Consider the following 18,081-nt stretch of genomic DNA (forward strand, 5'->3'; position numbering starts at 1 on the left):
GACGCTTACAGTGGCTAACTCGATGAGTTGGGAGGACTTGAAGGCAAAGATGCTGAAAGAGTATTGCCCAAGGGGCAAGGTGCAAAAGCTAGAGCAAGAATTGTGGAACCTCAAGATGATAGGCTCTGACCTTGCAACCTATACCGTCCGATTATGTGATATAGCACTTCTTTGTCCCGCTATGGTCACCCCGGAAGACAAAAAGTTGGAGCGATACCTCTGGGGATTGTCCCCCCAAATTCAAGATAGCGTGTTGGCCTCAAGGCCAACTACCTTTGACAGTGCCAAGGAATTGGCACAACAACTCATCGACCATCGTGCCAACCATGACACTACGATAACCACCCTTGAACAAGCAAGAGGAGGGAACAACAAAAGGAAGTTCTGGGACAACAAGAAGGACCAACCAGCCCATGACTTCACTAAGAAGCAACAGATCGTTGCTGTTCATGCTGCCACAACCCACGCCACGCCAGCACCCATAAATCGATACGTTGGAACCCTTCCGAAATGCAACGAGTGTAATTTCCATCATACTGGGGCTTGCCGAGAGATGCATTGCAAAAATTGCAACAGAAAGGGGCACACTGTCCATTTCTGTAAGGCACCAGCACGACCCATCAACCAGGTCCCCGACACTGGAGTTAGCCCAGCCTGTTACAAGTGCGGCGAAACGGGACACTTTAAAAGGGACTGCCCAAGTGCACGAAATGTCGGTGATGGTGGAAGGGTGCTCGCGATCACTGCCGGAGAGACCACCCCGAAACCGCCCATAAATATCAGTACGTGTTTCTGACATCGACGTTTAATTTTTTTTTACTAAATCTAGCATCGATTAAAGTATACCAACCATAAATCTCGAGAAACACGACAAAACCCAAATAAGTCTTACCTCCTATATAAAAACGCAGGGTTTTTACTAGTGAATCTATGATAGCTAGTGTAAACATTATGGTCATATATCATTAAGATTCTATGGACTTAGAATGTGTCATTCCACCTCATTTCCTGTTCCTTGTTTGGTTGTGGGCTTAAGGCGGGGTCACCCATCCGAATGCCCTTGCAATCTTAATGATATACGACTAGTTTACACCAAGCGATTATAAAAGAACTGGTAGGACTTATAATGCAAATTTCGTCACAATTTGTTGAAACATTCGTAATGCTGGAACTCGCTAACTACATTATAAAATATTCATAGTAGTAATACCAAGTATAAAGCAGGGAGCATAAAGGCACACATTGAATACACTATCATTCCAAAACAATAACTCCTTTTAAATCGACTCAGGTCAAGTTACAATAAGAAATTCCAGGGTCATCATTTAACACCAGGCGGATTGTTCCTCACCATAATCAATTTCTTGTACCACGAAAAGTTCCCCCATATTTCCTCCAAATTCTTGAAGTCCCAGTCAAAACACTAATTTCAGGACGAAATTCTTTCTAACGGGGGGATGATGTGACAACCGTCAATTTTTGGCCAAGTCAAAGTCAACTAAAGTCAACGAGTCAAACCGGTCAACTCATCTAACCCTTGTACATTAGGGTTTCCATTATGTTTCTTATTGAACAACTCGCAATCCTAATACAAAGAATCACTTAGAGTTTTCACGTGTTCGGAAATTCTAAACCCTAATTAGGGCAAGTGATGAAACTATTCGATAAAACATTATTCCTTAACCCTCAGGGGCATATAACAATCATAACGAGACCTAATGAGGTTTACAAACCTTGCGTTACAAAGCCAGATACTCAAAAAGGTCACAAAAGAAGTCTCTCCCAAATCTCTCCAAGTATGTGAAATCTCTCCCAAATTTCTCTAAGTGTGAGAAATCTCTCCAAGTGTGTGAAATCTCTCCCAAATCTCTCCAAGTATGAGAAATCTCTCCCAAATCTCTCTCAAAATCTCTTTTAACTTTTTGTAATCTTTCGGGTCATCCCGACACTTAACCAGGTCAAAAACCGCTTGAAACGGGGTAATATTTGGTAAAACAGCCTTAATAGACCGAAGCCTCCCTTTAGGAAGCGAACCCTCCTAAGAACTGAAGGTCCCTATAGGAACGGAACTGCTGAAGAACCGAGACCACAAGGACCGAACCCGAAGCTCCTGCGAACCGAACCTCCCTTCGGACCGAGCCTCCCCTTCACCTTCGCTCCATTTTGCCTTCGGGCTATTTCGGGGCATCTCACCTTCGGTCCATGACCAAAAGGGACCGAACCTCGGCCCACAACCGAGAGGTCTCGCAGAATGGCCTAGTTCACCCGGTTTTCGACCACAACTTCATTTTAGGCCCGTTTTTCATTATTTTTGCGTGAGATTTTCACCCAAAATCATGTTTTAACATATAAAACCCCATACTTCATGAATAATCACGTTTTTCAGTGCAAATCTTATCCAAGAAGAGTGGGTGAAGTACTTGAGGTGGAGTGTTGACTTTACTTTAGTTTATGACACAAGCAACCACCCACACCCACTCCATGACCAGCCCACACCCCCCCACCATACCTGGTCATTCATCGTCCTTTTCCCATCATTTCCCAACCCCATTCCTTGTTTAAGGCTGAAATCTATCCTCTCTCCTAACACTGTCTCTCATTTTCTCATTCTTCCACCAAAGATCAAACACATTTTCTCTCTCAATTCTCTCACTAAAATTCGAGATTCAAGGGCCTTCTTCCAAGCTTTTCTTCCACTTTTGGTAAGTATATTCATCCTCCATATAATTATCTCACTTCCTTCTACTCCAATCATAGTTTTTCTTACACAAACTCCATCATAATTGTGTTAGATTCTCGAAATCTTCAAGGCATCTTCTTAGTGTTCTTGAGTAGAACACTTCTTTTCTTCAACATCCATCCACTAAGAACACACAAGGTAAGTTCATACCACTACATTTTCATGTTTTCTTCAGTTTTCAGGGGGGGGGGAATACAAGTTAAAACACCAAGAACACAACTAAACTCAAACAACAGCTTTCATCAGAAAAGTTGAGTCTTATTCACGGACTGTTTTGACTATCTTAAACTTAATATCTTTCAAAACTGTTTAATATGCAAATAGTTCAGCTTCATACCTTTAAAATGAATACTTTCGCATCTCCATACGATATTTCTACGATTTATGGTGATTTTCACAAAACTGCCTATCATTTCAGAAACGAATTCGGACCAGTCTGTGAATATGAACATTTTAACACAAGTTAAAGACTTCTAAAAATTATAATAAAAATTATGAATAAACTAGACACATTTTGTGAACTCTCAGAATTTACGGATTTAGTTTTTGACTTCGTATGATTTTTCTATAATTTTTCTAAAACAGTGTAGAAAGATTAAAAACTAGTTAACAGTTTACAACTTTCATAACACTTTGTAGTATGTTGAGCAAAGTGTATAACCATAATTTCTAAATATTGAATGTATTTTCTTGTTATTTTATCATCATAAACTGAAATTTAGTCATTCATGATAAGGTTTACTCATTCATTTCGAACACATATAATAAACTTCAATAAACATAGTTTATGGATTTTTACTTCATGAAAAAGGTTTTACTCTCAAAACAAATGGGTTTTTCATATCCTACGTGATAAACTATAATAGTAATAGTTTAAGGATTTCATATCACTAATTTATTCAGAAAAAGTGATTTTTCTTCCTCCACGGAAGAGGTTTTAATATCAAACTATGTGTAAACTAGTTAACTTAGGTTGTGAGGCAATTCTCTCCCCGTACGTTCGAGTACGGGATCCCAATTCCTGTAAGTTATATCCAGAGTCTCTTGTAGGGAGAGCGTGATAATTGTGTATAGATCTATATTGGGTTTGACACCCCACACCTTGCTGCTAGCTACAGCGGGACCTGCAGGTCTACGGGTGACAAGAGTCATAGTATCTTAACGTCTGGAAAACGTTGTGCAGGTTATTTCTCGTCATAGTATGGTTATAGCGACTCACATAGGTAGTTAACTATCTTTCAAGTTTACATGGAAAATTTTACTTTGAAAAGGGGTTCACTTCCAAATCAAAAAGGGTTTTATGCCGATTTAAAACCACTTTTATATCTTTAAGTATGAAAAATACTTGTTTACTTTCGGTCCTGGGATTTAGGACCACATAACTTTTATAAGGAAAATATAGGATTTTCTTTGGAATCATATCTCTGTTAAAACTATATTTCATCTAGAATTGTTAGACTTCAGCTATAATTGCTAAGTGTATATGCTAGAGTTATATAAGAATCTAGTCATAATCGACTTAGAATTGGTGGGCCCGCCTTACTTCCTGTTCCCTGTTTGGTTGTGGACCTAGGGCAGACCCATTATATTTGACGGTTTATTTAACTTAAATTTTATATAACTTATATACACTGGGCGATTATAGAAGGAATCTATGGGTCTTTCTAGGGTTCATTATCGCATAACATAGAAGCATTCATTTCACTTAATAAAGAAAATATTGGATTTTCTGGAAACATACTTTGTCGCTTTTACAAGGAAAATGGTTTCTTTCTCAAACAAAACTCTTATGAACTCACCAACTTAATTGTTGACACTTTTTCAAAACTACTTGTATTCTCAGGAAATCAGTGAAACAGGAAAACCAATAGCATTTTGAGGATGGGACGATAAATCGTCAAAATAGTTCATTTTGTCATCATAATGTAATTGATTTTGAAACATGTAAACTTATTCTATGGTGTAACCTTTTCAATTATATTTATGATGGTTGTATTTACTTTGAACACTATTATACTCGTTGTTGTGATACTATACATGAAGTCCTCCACCCCGGACGTTTCCGCCATGCTTGGTTTGGGGGTGTGACAATAAGTTTAAAAAAATGTTTGGATACTTAATAAGGACTTTTAAAATAAGCTTTTATTTACTTTTGAAATTGGGTTTTTAAGAAATAACAATTTGTAACTTTTTGAAATAATTTATAACTAATTAGGATTAAAAAACAAACAAAAGACAATTTTAAATCAAATACTTTTTAACTTATCCACTTTTACCACTAAAAAGTAATTCAAATACTTTTTAAAAAATTCATTTCTCATATTTATAAGTCAATAAATCATTTTAGAAAAAAAAAATTTAACTTGAAAATAAAATCTGAAATACTCTCGTGACTTCAGCTAGTAAAAATGTTCACCAAAAGGAACATGCAGAAAGGATGTAATTGGAAAAAAAAAATATTGAATTATTCGCTTTTGTAATTTACTGATTTACCCCTTTACACAACGATGATGTTAAGTTGGAGGACAAGTTGACTCGATCGAATCACCCATCACTTTCAAAGATCCCTCTTTTACACTCACATCAGAACTCAGAAGAAATCAGTCAACAAAATCTCTCAAAAGAGACAATGGGTGCATTTCTGAAGCTAATCGACGTAATCCTGTTCATCGTCTTCCTCGTAATCGCAATTGGAGCTCCATTTCTCGATGCTCAAACCTGTCTTCCTTCTACTCTCTTCCCCGACATCCTCATAAATCTCAATACATGGTACACCCACCAATTTGGAGATTACTTGGTCTCTGAAAAACCCCATTTCTTCGTTGGCCTTATTTGGCTCGAACTTCTCTTCGCGTGGCCCCTAGCACTTGCTTGTCTGTATGGGATCGTTGCTGGGAAATCTTGGTTGCGCATCACCTGTCTGTTGTATGGCGTCTCCACTTTGACTTCTATGGTATTCTCAACTTCCCTTTCTTCGTTTTTTCCACTTCAATCCATGAAAGAAAATGGAAATTTACAATCTAGATCTAGCATCATTAGTAAGAACAAATCCATAATGGTGAGGGTATGAACTTGGGGATGATGTTAATAAATGTGATCCCATCACAATGTTAGCCATTTTATCAATGTCGATAAAGTTATACACATGATTTGATCCTTTCCTTTTTCTTTCAGGTTGCAATATTATCAGAACTTGTTGGATCAGGGAAAGCATCAGAAAAGCTATTGAAAATGTACTTCCCCTTCATGGGATTTGCTGTTTTAGCCATCTTGCGAGGTTTTCTACCACATTCTCCAAAGACAAATGCAATAAGCACAAAATCCGCATCAGCCAGAAAAAAGAGAGCTTGAATTGTTTAGTAAAATGTTTGTGGCTTTTGTATCACTTAATTTGTTAAGAACCATTGCCTTTTAGTAACCTAGTTTGAGTTAATCTTTAAAGTCAGTGCTTATGATGTTGTTGTAACAAGGGATTAAAATTATTATTTTCACATTGTTTTTGATGAATTGTGGAGCTCTTTTTGAATGACATTACTATAATTGGTATAATTTTCACATTGTTTCCATATTGTTCACGACATTATGTTTTGAAAGATCTACCCATCGCTTGTATTTCGATGACATTACTATAATTGGTTATAATTTCTAGAGTACAATATTGTTGTAATTGGAAGAAATGATATTAGAATAATGTGGTAAGCTAACCAAGGAAAGTATGATGTTCTTTCTTGATTTTAACAATGACTCAAAAAAAAAAAAAAAAAAAAAAAAAAAAAACTCACAAACCCGAGGAACTTTTAGCGGTTGGTTGTTCCAAATTGCCTTAAAAGAACATATAATAGAAAACCCACCAACCGCCCTTCCTGTTCAAATCTTGTGGAGTTGTGAAGGTGAACACAGGTGACAAAAAAGTTATAAATCTGCATTTAGCTCTCGTTTATTCTACCCTCTGTACGATTTAGAAGGCTCAGAATGCTTTTGTGTACAGGAATGAGAGGAGAGTTGTTATGCTTCTTGCGGATGACATTAGCATTACTACTTTTAATTGGGTTAAGAATAGATCCTAATTCATCTTTTTGATTGGTCGATTTGGTGTATGTCTCCTATTTCAAACTTATTTTTGTAATGTGTTGCCTGCTGTTCAAAGAAAAAAAAAACACTATTCGTGGACTATATTCAAAACTCCTGGCAATTAATTCCACCTTCAAGAACACATGCATCTATCAACAAAAAAAATATTAACTACTTTTTTATCGGTAAAAAAGTGGGAATGAAATGGTAGTGAGATAACATGGAATGAGAAAAAGATACCAACACACCTTAATCATTCATGATAAAACGTTATAAAACTTTCATAATTGGTTATTGACAAAAATAATGGTTACCCAATTAGGTTAGTACTTAAACACTCCATAGAAACTCATCATGTCTCCAATTAACAAACATTTTTCCAGAGTGATAACCTAGATCATGTTAGACTTGTACAAGGTGCTTCATCGGTAATATGTATGAGTATATGATGAGTTACAATGAGACATAAGTTAAACCCATATATACTGTAATACCCCATTTTCGTCTTACAATATAAACGACTAGTTACGTAAATAGAAATATTTGATAGATGACTATTTAGGATAAATAATCTTGATGAAAGTCATAGTAAATGTAAATAGTGTGCGACACAAAAACCGAAATTTACATCGGTTGACTGTTAGGAAAAACAGTCTAAAAGAGAGTTGAAGATCTCATCAATACCTATCTGTCGATATAAAGATAGTCGAAAACAGATATCGTATGAGAGAATTATGATTTTTATACGGACTTTAACAGTCTAAGCCTATAAAAATATAACTTTAAAAATAAAGTAAGAATTAGCCAACAGAGTCTAAATGAAAGTTGTAGATCTCGTCAATAGCTACGTGTATATATAAAGAACGTAAAAAACGGAGCTCGTATGAAGAAGATACGAATTTTTGAAGATTACCCGTCGACGTCACGCACGCATAGACGTGACACGTGCTTCTAGAAGCCAGCTACGTCGAACCAATCTGAGCATGCCACATTTCACGAGGAGGGAGGCCGACCAGAGTCAGGGTGTGACGCGCTCTTGGTCTGGGCGTGGCGCGCCTTTCCCGATTTTTGGCTCTAAATAGCTGGTTCCAACCTCATTCACATCCACACCACTTCTTAACTCCCTCTCAACTTCTAAGCCCGGTTTTGAGGTCTTTCTTCGGGATTTCATAATATTTTAACTTAGTAAAGCTTTGGGTATCAAGGCTCGACTAGTAGGATCTCTCAAGTCGGAGTTCTGCAATATAATTTTCGGACTTTTGTTAGGAAAATCTATGTAAGTTGAGCTACACTTATATCGCTTTAAGTGTAACTTATAATTATATTCATAGTCGTTGTTATGAATGTATAAATAAGATTTATCATTAATTCTAGTTGTAATGTTGATTGATCTACTTACGGGGGAGGTGTCTAGAGTCACATTGGCTTGGTTGTTGGATTTCAGAAAGGCTATATGTCGAAATGGTCATGCCTCCTAACTATCCTACCTAGCTGATCCTTATTTGATAGAACTCTTAGTATTCATTGGGATTTGTGAAAGATTTAGCTTTCATTACCAGATTGTCATAGAGATTAATAAGTAATAGTATTATAGGTTAATACTCGTTAGGCGTGTTGCCCGCCAGTGGGATCGCCTAGAAAGCTGTTAATCGCTTGAGAAATTGTCCAGGTGAGTTATTTCATTATACTATGTATTACAATATACATCTATGTATGTTATGATAGAGAGCTAGTAGAGTAGAGCTGATAATATAATCTTTATGTGCTTAAGTGGAAATATATATGTACTAGTAGAGTCTAAAGTGCGGTCTCTATGTGCGTAATTGTTATGAGATTAGATTTAGTTTGGGGATGATGGCGGAATGATAAAGAGGTCTGGAACCTATAGGCCCACGTGTTGACGAAATGACATGTAGGTCGTAAGTACATATAGACTCGTGTTGACGAAACGACATGTACGTCGTAAGTATACATAGATCCGTGTAGACGAAATGACATGTAGGCCGTAAGTACACGTATACCCATGTCGAAGACAAAATGGTTGGGTCGTAAGTCTAAGATACACATATTATTGGCAGATCGTGAGCCATTGTTTGTATGCATGTATATGTATTGTGGTATATGGTATTTTGGGTAACACACTAAGCTTCGTGCTTACCCAGTTGATTATAATTGTTTTTCAGGTGCTTCATTGATTCGTGAGAAGGGCAAGGTTCAACTGTACACACGCGCATTCGCAACATGTTTCAGCATAATGTAATTATACTATGATATATTTGAATAAATAAAAAGGAAAAAATTTAGGTTGAAAATCGGGACGTTATGTCGTTGACTGAGAATGCTTTAAAATCAAAATCTTTTAACCGGTTTGTTAGGCGTGTCAGACCCAACAAATAAAGGGGTACGATATACTCCAAAATAACACTACTATATTGCACTAAAAGGTAGTACAAGGCAAGTAGGGTCGATCCACAGAGACACCGGAAAATTGGTCTATACCTCTTTACACAAGGTACTATGGTCACCAGTAGTAAAGAGATGGGTGTTAGAATGCAATGATTAAACAAACATTTAAAAACATAAGTAATCAACTAAATGAGTGAATTAAATGCAGAATTTGTAAGAACTCTAACTCTATGTATGACAACTTAGCAACGCGATTCCAAGACAACATGATATTTGCTCAATTCTATCTAAGTTGGTACTTGAAAGTGTTAACAAGCTCTAACACTTTCCATTCACCACATTAATTAACCAAAACAAGCTCTTTGATTAATCCTAACCTTACTAACCTAATCTAAACACGCTCTTAGAGTTAGATTGAAAGATTGCATTAAACTTTATGTGAATGTTCCCAACAACACACAATACTCCTCACAAGCTCGGGAGCGTAAGAGTGTGTGAATAAGATTTACACTAAATTCATTCAATGCAAATCAGTTTAGTGCTTGTTACTTGTTCAATTTCAGAAAACAATTACGGATTTTGTAAAAGAGATAACTTGAATGACCTAACCCTAATTTAAATGGCCAATAAGCATCACAATTAGAATCAAACATTCGATTAAAGCAAAATCAAATTCACTAGATAGAAATTAAAAGCAAACATCAAGTTATATGATTGTAATCATAACTAAGAAGTCAAGACATGAAGTTGGAGAAACTAGGGTTCTAGCCACACATGGCTAGAACAAGATCAAAAGTTAAAAAGATGGAAATAATGTGCAATTACAACTTATAAATACTAGAAATAATGTTTCCAAATGATTACTGATGAAACCCTTGCAAAAACCTTCGAAATCCCCTTACAAAATTTGCTCTGATATGATGTGTGTGTCTCCAAATTAGGGATGCGATTTAGAACCAGAAAACCGGACCGGAACCGGAATCGAACCAGAACCAAAACCGTTAGAACAGGAATATATAGAACCGGTTCCAGTTCCGGGTTTAGAAATTGGCTTTATCCGGGTTCCGGGTAATCCGGGTTTGGGTCCATCGGGTTCGGGTAAACCGAGTCTGAAAACCAGAACCGGTGTTAGGAACCGGAACCACTTTTAGGGCCGGAACCGGTTTTTGTGAAACGTTTAAAAGATGTATATCTCATTTGTTTCAACTCCGATTGACATGCGGTTTTTTCCAACATGTAGTTTAGAGTTTGTATATGATTTTAGACTATAAATTTGCCATTTTTAGTTTTATATTCATTGACTTACAGTCCCCCAAAATCGAGATATCAAAGCTGGAAGTTTTTAGTTTTTCAGTTTTTTTGTATTCAATGAAAGTTTTAAAACATGCATATCTAATTCGTTTGAAGTCGGACTGACATGTGGTTTTTTCCAACTTGAAGTTTACAGTTTGTACATGATTTAGACTATAACTTTGTCATTTTTGGATTAATATTCAATGATTTTTAGTCCTCCGAAGTCGGAATATCAAAACTGAAAATTTTCAACTTTTCAGCTATTTGTTTTTGTACTTTGTATTCTATGAAAATGTTAACACATGCATATTTTATTCGTTTAATGTCAGATTGACATGAGATTTTTTCCAGAGTGTATTTTAGAGTTTGTACATGATTTTAGACTATAATTTTGTTAATTTTGGTTTCATATTCAATGAGTTACAGTCCCCCAAAGTCGGGATATCAATATGAAAAGTTTCAAAGTTCAACCCACTAAGTAGTAAGTAATTACCAAAAGATTCCGGTTTTTTCGGGTTTTCCTGGTCTAAACCCACTTTATCCGGTTCCAGCCTACCCACTTTGATGTTTCCGGATTTTCTGGTTCTAGGCCCACTTTACCCGGTACCGTACTCGGAACCGAACCGGAACCGGTTCCTATATTCCGGTCCAGTTTCCGGTTCTACAAAATCTCGTTAACCGGTTACGGGTTTTCCGGGTCCGGGTCCATCCGGTTCGGGTTTAGACCCACTTTCATCCCTACTCCAAATGACCCTAATCCCGAGATATGAAAAATAGGAAAAACTGCCAAAAGACAGTGTTTTGGGTCGAACACAGCTCGTGTCAAAATAGAACAAATCAACACGGGTCGTGTTGAGTGAAATTTGGTCTTCAATCCTCGATTCCAACCCCTAAGTTCGATGCTCAAATTTGCTCAGCTGGGCCAACACGACCCGTGTCAAAATAGACTAAACTGACACGGGTTGTGTTCAGTGAAGTCAACAGCTCCCATTTTGGTCAACACGGCCCGTGCCCATTCTGCAGTGTAACAGGCCATGTACTCCTCTAACTCCGAATCCAAACTTGATTATTTCAATTTTTTCGTTCTTCGCCTGATCATCCTGGAATCTTCACCAATGCTTCCCGACACCTCCCAAAGCGCATTCCAACCTCCGGTTTACCTGAAAAAGACATGAAAGTGTGCAAATAAGATTGTTCTAGAGACTAACATGAATATGATGAAATGCAAGACAAAAGAAGAACAATTGTGCTAAATAGATGCATAAAATGGGTTAAAAGATGTGCAAAAAGGGTGCACAAAATGCACCAAACAAATCTCCCCAAGCTTAGACCTTTCTTGTCCTCAAGAAAGAACAAGAATCAGATGACATAGGACGATTTCTAGATGGCAAAAAGAAACATAGAGCAAAAAGGGACAGAAAGATCCTAAAGGCTAGGAATGAATGCATGCAAGGAAAACCATGAAAAAGAAAACTATGTACAAAAGCACTAAAGAAACAAAATGAACCAAAGAGAAATTTAAGAACACAAGTAATTTATCTATATAAGTACGATCAGACTTTACATAAATGTGGCTCCAATCATTAATACCTAGGAAACTATCCTGTTTCCTTCCACATATAATGTAACACCCAAAAAATTCAAGCCAATTAAATTTTTTTTTAAAAATCCAAAAACCATTAGTTATTACAAAACTTGTTTTCAAAATGTATAATATCAGAGTATCCCAGAAACATAAACATAAATATGAGGAGCTGTACGATCACGCCTTCGCCTTGCCGCGATCCCCTGATGTACCTGAAACAATAAACTGAAACTGTAAGCCCGAGGCTTAGTGAGTTCCCCAAAATACCGATACACTGCACATAATACATATACAACATATACTGGGTCCAGATCTTTACAGACTGGATTACCCCTGGGCCCACAGCGTGAGTCTGGATTGCCTTCCGGGCCCACAGCTCACATCTGGATTGCCACCGAGCCCACAGTACGAGTCTCCCTCAGCTCGTATCTGGAATGCTCCCGAGCCCACAGTATGAGTCTGGCAAGCCCCACCTGGCCCTCAGCTCGTATTTGGAATGCTCCCGGGTTTGTTGGTTACCGCACGGAGCAGTATTACCTCAACCCACCTCACATAATATGTCGACATATAACACAACTAATGCACATACAGATGATCACATAATATCACAGGTAGTCCTACAGATCTACCTAACTGGTATGGCAACTAGCATGCAATACTAATTCATACTCAACATACTACCAACTACTAGGATATCATATCCAATGGGCCGGCCTTGGTGCCTTAGACCCCTTAGTATAATGAGGTTAACTCACCTCGCAAGTAGTGCGGAAATACTGTAAATCTCTGACTGCTGTCTCACTGGGAATCCCGAACTGTCACATAATAATAAATACTAGGTTAATACCCAACATTACTCCCTTGACTAAGTGTCCGCATAACTCATTAAGTCCATTCCCTTTTGTTGGACAAAGTCCCACACCAAGCCCTTAACTTGGAAGTCCATATACATAAGTCCACTATTGGCCCAATTTACTAAATTGGGCCCAACCTCCTTATTGGGCCTAACCCCATGATCCACTATCACTAACTTGCCCAAAACATCTTATTTACTAAGTCCAACAAAGGCCCAAATCCATTTAGTCCATAAACAGTCCAAAACCCGAAGCCTATTTGTCAATGGCCTAACAGAGGACGTACGCGGGGCGTACTCCTTTGGTACGTTGGGCGTACTCGTTCTGATGTTGACCACCATTGGGGTGGTTGACCCGGTATGCTGGGCGTACTGAATTTACGCTGGGCGTATGTAGCATTTTGCCAAATCCTTATTAAGTGCTTAATGGCTTAAGCACTTAAGCCCCAACCTCAGATCTAGTGACTAAATGTGCCTAGGACCCATAAAGTCACGAACTTTATCACTTTGGACGTCCATAAAGTTCTAAATGCTTGGTCTTAATCCATTAAGACCTTATTTCTCTTGCATGGGACACCTATAGCTAATGGGACCTTATTTTTATCACTCAAGGTCCCTTCAAGAGCCTGGAAGGACAGCTCTTTTCGCCCACAACACAACATGCACCAATTTATGGCTTTTGGGACAACAAATGCTTCTAATAAAGTAAAATGATGAGATCTAAGCATATATGCATAAAGTTTGGAAGTTTATACCTTCTGGAGCTTCTTGAGCATAAACTAACTTTATATCTACAAACTTGCTCTTCTTCTCCAACACTTTGATGCAATACCTTCCTCTTGAAGCACTAAAAAACACACCAAGTAAGCTTAAACATACAAAGGAAGAGCTAGGGTTTGGGGAGGACGAATGTAGGCTGTGGAGGCTGAGGGTAATCAGAGGAAATGATCTATATGGGTGTTTATATAGTCCCCATACCCCAAATATTAGGGTTTTCACCTGACATGAGTACGCCCAGCGTACTAGGACGCGCCTAGTACGCTCAGCGTACCTTTATGTATGCTCAGCGTACTCCTTCCTGACTTAAAGTTGCAACTTTAGTACTTATACTTCTCATGGTCCAACTAAACCAACTCCAGGGAGTACAATTGGCAGCTAATAAAAGAGAAGGGATTCGAAATGTACCTGCGAAGTTCGGGATGTTACAATTCTCCCCCACTTGACCTAGACTTCGTCCCTGAAGTATGCTGCAACGAATAGATCCGAGTAATGCTCCCGCATCTCAGATTCGGGCTCCTAAGTCCACTCGGATCCTCTCCGATTCTCCCACCGTACCTTTACCAAAGGTATCTCCTTGTTCCGTAGAACCTTCATCTTTCTCTCCAGAATGGCCATGGGCCTCTCCACATAATTCAGGCGCTCATCAACCTGAATATCATCCAACAGTACTACTGCCTCCTGATCCGTAATGCATTTTCGCAACTGCGAAACGTGAAATATGTTGTGTATCTGACGGAGTCCTTCCAGAAGATCCAATCTGTATGCAACCTTGCTAACCCTGGCGATAACCCGAAATGGTCCAATGTATTGGGGACCCAACTTTCCCCTCTTCCTGAAGCGAATCACGCCCTTCCAGGGTGAAACCTTCAGTAGCACCATGTCACCTACCTGGAACTCCAACTCAGATCAGCGTCTGTCGGCGTAACTCTTCTGCCGACTCTGAGTGGTCTGTAGTCGCTGTCTAATCTGTTGAATCTTCTCGGTAGTTTACAAAACTACCTCTGTCCGTCCCATCACTCAGTGGCCAACCTCTCCCCAACAAACTGGGGTGCGACATCTCTGCCCGTACAACAGCTCGAAAGGCGGAGCGCCAATGCTGGAATAGTAGCTGTTGTTGTAGGAAAACTCTACAACGGGTAGGTGGGAATCCCAGCTCCCATCAAAGTCAATAACACAAGCCCTTAACATGTCCTCGAGGGTCTGTATGGTCCGCTCGCTCTGACCATCGGTCTGTGGATGGAATGATGTACTAAAGTGCAGCCGCGTGCCCAGTTCCTCGTGGAACTTCTGCCAGAAACGGGAGGTAAACCTAACATCCAGGTCGAAGACGATGGAGACCGGAACCCCATGGCGAGCCACGATCTCGCGGACGTACACGTCGGCTAACTTCTCAGTCGATGAACTCTCCCGTATGGCCAAGAAATGGGCACTCTTGGTCAATCGATCCACGATGACCCATATAGCATCAAACCCCTTCGCCGTCCTCGGCAACTTGGTAATAAAATCCATCGTGATCGGTTCCCATTTCCACATGGGGATCTCCAGGGGCTACAGCTTTCCATGCGGCCTCTGATGCTTGGCCTTGACCATCCTACAGGTCAAGCACCTCTCGACGTACCAAGCGATTTCTCGCTTCATGCACGGCCACCAGTAGTTCAAACTCAAATCCCGGTACATCTTGGTGGCCCCCAGGTGAATAGAGAAATGAGACTTATGAGCCTCCTCCATGACTGTCTGTCTAACCCCACTAGACATCAAAACCCATACCCGACCGTATCGGGTTAATAATCCCCGGTTATCCTGCACAAACTGGGTGTTCTCACCCCTGATCCTCTCCAGCTTCCAGTTCTCTGGCCGCATGCCCTCGGCCTAAGCATCTCTGATCAGACTCACAAGCGGAGAATCCACCGCTATCCTCATACATCTCACTGGGGTGGAAGACCCAGCTGACTTGCGGCTCAAAGCATCCGCAACCACATTCGCTTTACCAGGGTGGTAAAGGATCTCGCAATCGTAGTCCTTGACTACATCCAGCCACCTGCGCTGCCTCATGTTCACGTTCGGCTAATCCATGATATGTCTCAAGCTCTTGTGATCCGTGTAAATGGTACAACGGACCCCATATAGGTAATGTCTCCATATCTTGAGAGCGAACACCACCGCTCCCAGCTCTAAATCATGCGTAGGGTATATCGTCTCATGCGGCTTCAGATGCCGCGATGCGTAGGCTATCACTCGTCCTCTCTACATGAGGTTCGTCCCTAAACCTGTGATGGATGCATCACAGAACACCACAAAATCCTCAACTCCCTCCGGGAGTGTCAAAACTGGAGCCTCACATAAACGCTGATGGAGGGTCTCAAACGCCCTTTGCTGCTCAGGGCCCCATGGGAAATCCACCCCCTTCCTCGTCAGACGAGTGAGGGGTACTGCAATCTTGGAGAAATCCTGTATGAATCTCCGGTAGTACCCTGCCAATCCTAGAAAACTCCTGATATCTAAGGGAGTTTTCGGAACCTCCCACTGCATGACTGCCTCGATTTTGGCCGGGTCGACCAAAATCCCATCCTGGTTCACGAGGTGCCCAAGGAACTGGACCTCCCGTAACCAAAACTCGCACTTCGAGAACTTGGCATATAGCCGCTCTCGTCTCAGAACTCCCAAAAACTCCCTCAGATTGTAACACCCTATTATTTATTAGATAAATAAATAAATTAATGAACGAATAGTAGCCCTAAAATCAATAATTGTATAGCACGGTGTTGGTTTTCGGGAGCCAAAGGTTGTAATTTTAGAATTCGGGGGTTAAAATGTAAGTTTCGGATTGATTGGGTAAGTATTTATGAAGAGAAGGACCACTCGGCAAATTGTTGGGACTTAAAATGGATAGATTATGGAAGCAAGGGTTAAGATGGTAAATTTCGGACTCAAATTGTAAGAGTTTTGAGGGCTGGGGGTTAAAAGGGTAACATATGGACCTTATTTGAAAGAAAATAGAAGGGGGAGGACTGATCTCGGTATTATGGCAAAGGATTAATGGGTGTCGGGTATATAACCCTAAGGAACCCTAACCCTAGGGACGTTGGTTCCAGCCGCCACTCTTCCTTTCCTCCATGACCGGCCGCCACCCCTCTTTCTTCGTCCATTTTCCGATCAGACAAGTCCGACACTGCTTGCTACCGTGCCAATGAAGTGCCACCGTGACTTCCCGACGTTGTGATGAACGCAGAGAAATCTTGTGGGTCGCCTGAGCTGAGAGGCACGACCGCTGCGGTTGATCGTCGGCAGGGCATAACCTCCGGTTTCCTGCTGCGGCTACTCCTTTCCCCTCCTCTTGTTCTATCGCTATGCTGCCGTCATCCTCTCTACTCGGAGTAACAGTTGTAATCGACATCCTTCCTCCGACTGCCATGCGCCACCACGAGGGTGGCTTTGATTGGGTATGTTTCCAGGATTCTTTCGGTGTTAGTGCTCGGGTGCTGCCGTGACGAGTCCTATGGTTGCGTGAGGGTTCTTTGTTGAGTGAAGCTGTGAAGAACCACCATGGCAGCCAGCCATGGTGGCTGCTGCCGTCAACCCCGCCGCCTACCGCCTCAAAAGAAATTCTGATGGGTGTGTTTAGTCGTGTTCAGCTCAATTGTTGTGCGTTTTGGTGTTTCTAATCAAGTAGGGGCGTGCTCTTTAGCCGGAAACCAAGAAGGCAACCACCACCACCGTGAGGTGGTGGCTGCCACCATGCACCACCGTGTTTATGTGTGTGTTAGTAGGTGTGTGTGTGTGTGTGTTTATTTGATATTTAGCATTGTAAAGTGTAATTAAAAATTGGAATAATGAAAGGAAAACTGAAAACCACCACCGTGAGGTGGTGGCTGCCGGCTCCTACCGCCACCGGCCGCCATGTCGGGTGGCGGTGTGCTTTGATGGTGTTTTGACTCGTTTGGATGTTTGGACAAGGGACTAAGAAACCCTAATGTGCCCAATGAGGCTTAATGGGCTTAATAAACCCTAATAGGCCCAATGAAGCTTAATGGACCTAAAAGCCCAAACAGATGACTAATGGGCCTAGTGAAATCTTAATGAGTCTAGTGAACCTTAATCGATTAAAAGACATATCAATTGGACCTAATGGGCTAAGATGGGGTTGGAAACCCTAATTAGAGTTTGGAAAACCCTAATGCAATAAAACCTTATTTGGGGAATTAACCGGGACACGCGGGAATTATTTAATAACGTGAGATATTAAATAATAATCATTAGCAAGGATTAATCTAAGCGATATTGGACTTCATGGATTATGTCCTTAGAGGATTAAGTCCTTAATGGGTTAAGTGAGAAACACTTAACCTTAATCGT

The 18,081-nt window shown here is 40.2% G+C and overlaps 1 protein-coding gene across 1 annotated transcript; it reads left to right on the forward strand.

Moving 5' to 3' along the window:
- The first annotated feature begins 5,269 nt into the window (after positions 1 to 5,269).
- On the forward strand, positions 5,270 to 6,247 carry LOC145133405 (uncharacterized). The gene is made up of 2 exons (XM_079068349.1): positions 5,270 to 5,693; positions 5,915 to 6,247. The coding sequence occupies exons 1-2, from the start codon at positions 5,370 to 5,372 to the stop codon at positions 6,089 to 6,091; spliced, it is 501 nt and encodes a 166-aa protein (XP_078924475.1). The 5' UTR covers positions 5,270 to 5,369; the 3' UTR covers positions 6,092 to 6,247.
- The last annotated feature ends 11,834 nt before the right edge of the window (positions 6,248 to 18,081 follow it).

Source organism: Lactuca virosa, chromosome 8 (genome assembly GCF_052849685.1).
Source record: "Lactuca virosa cultivar CGN04683 chromosome 8, Lactuca_virosa_CGN04683_v6, whole genome shotgun sequence".
Lineage (NCBI taxonomy): Eukaryota > Viridiplantae > Streptophyta > Magnoliopsida > Asterales > Asteraceae > Lactuca > Lactuca virosa.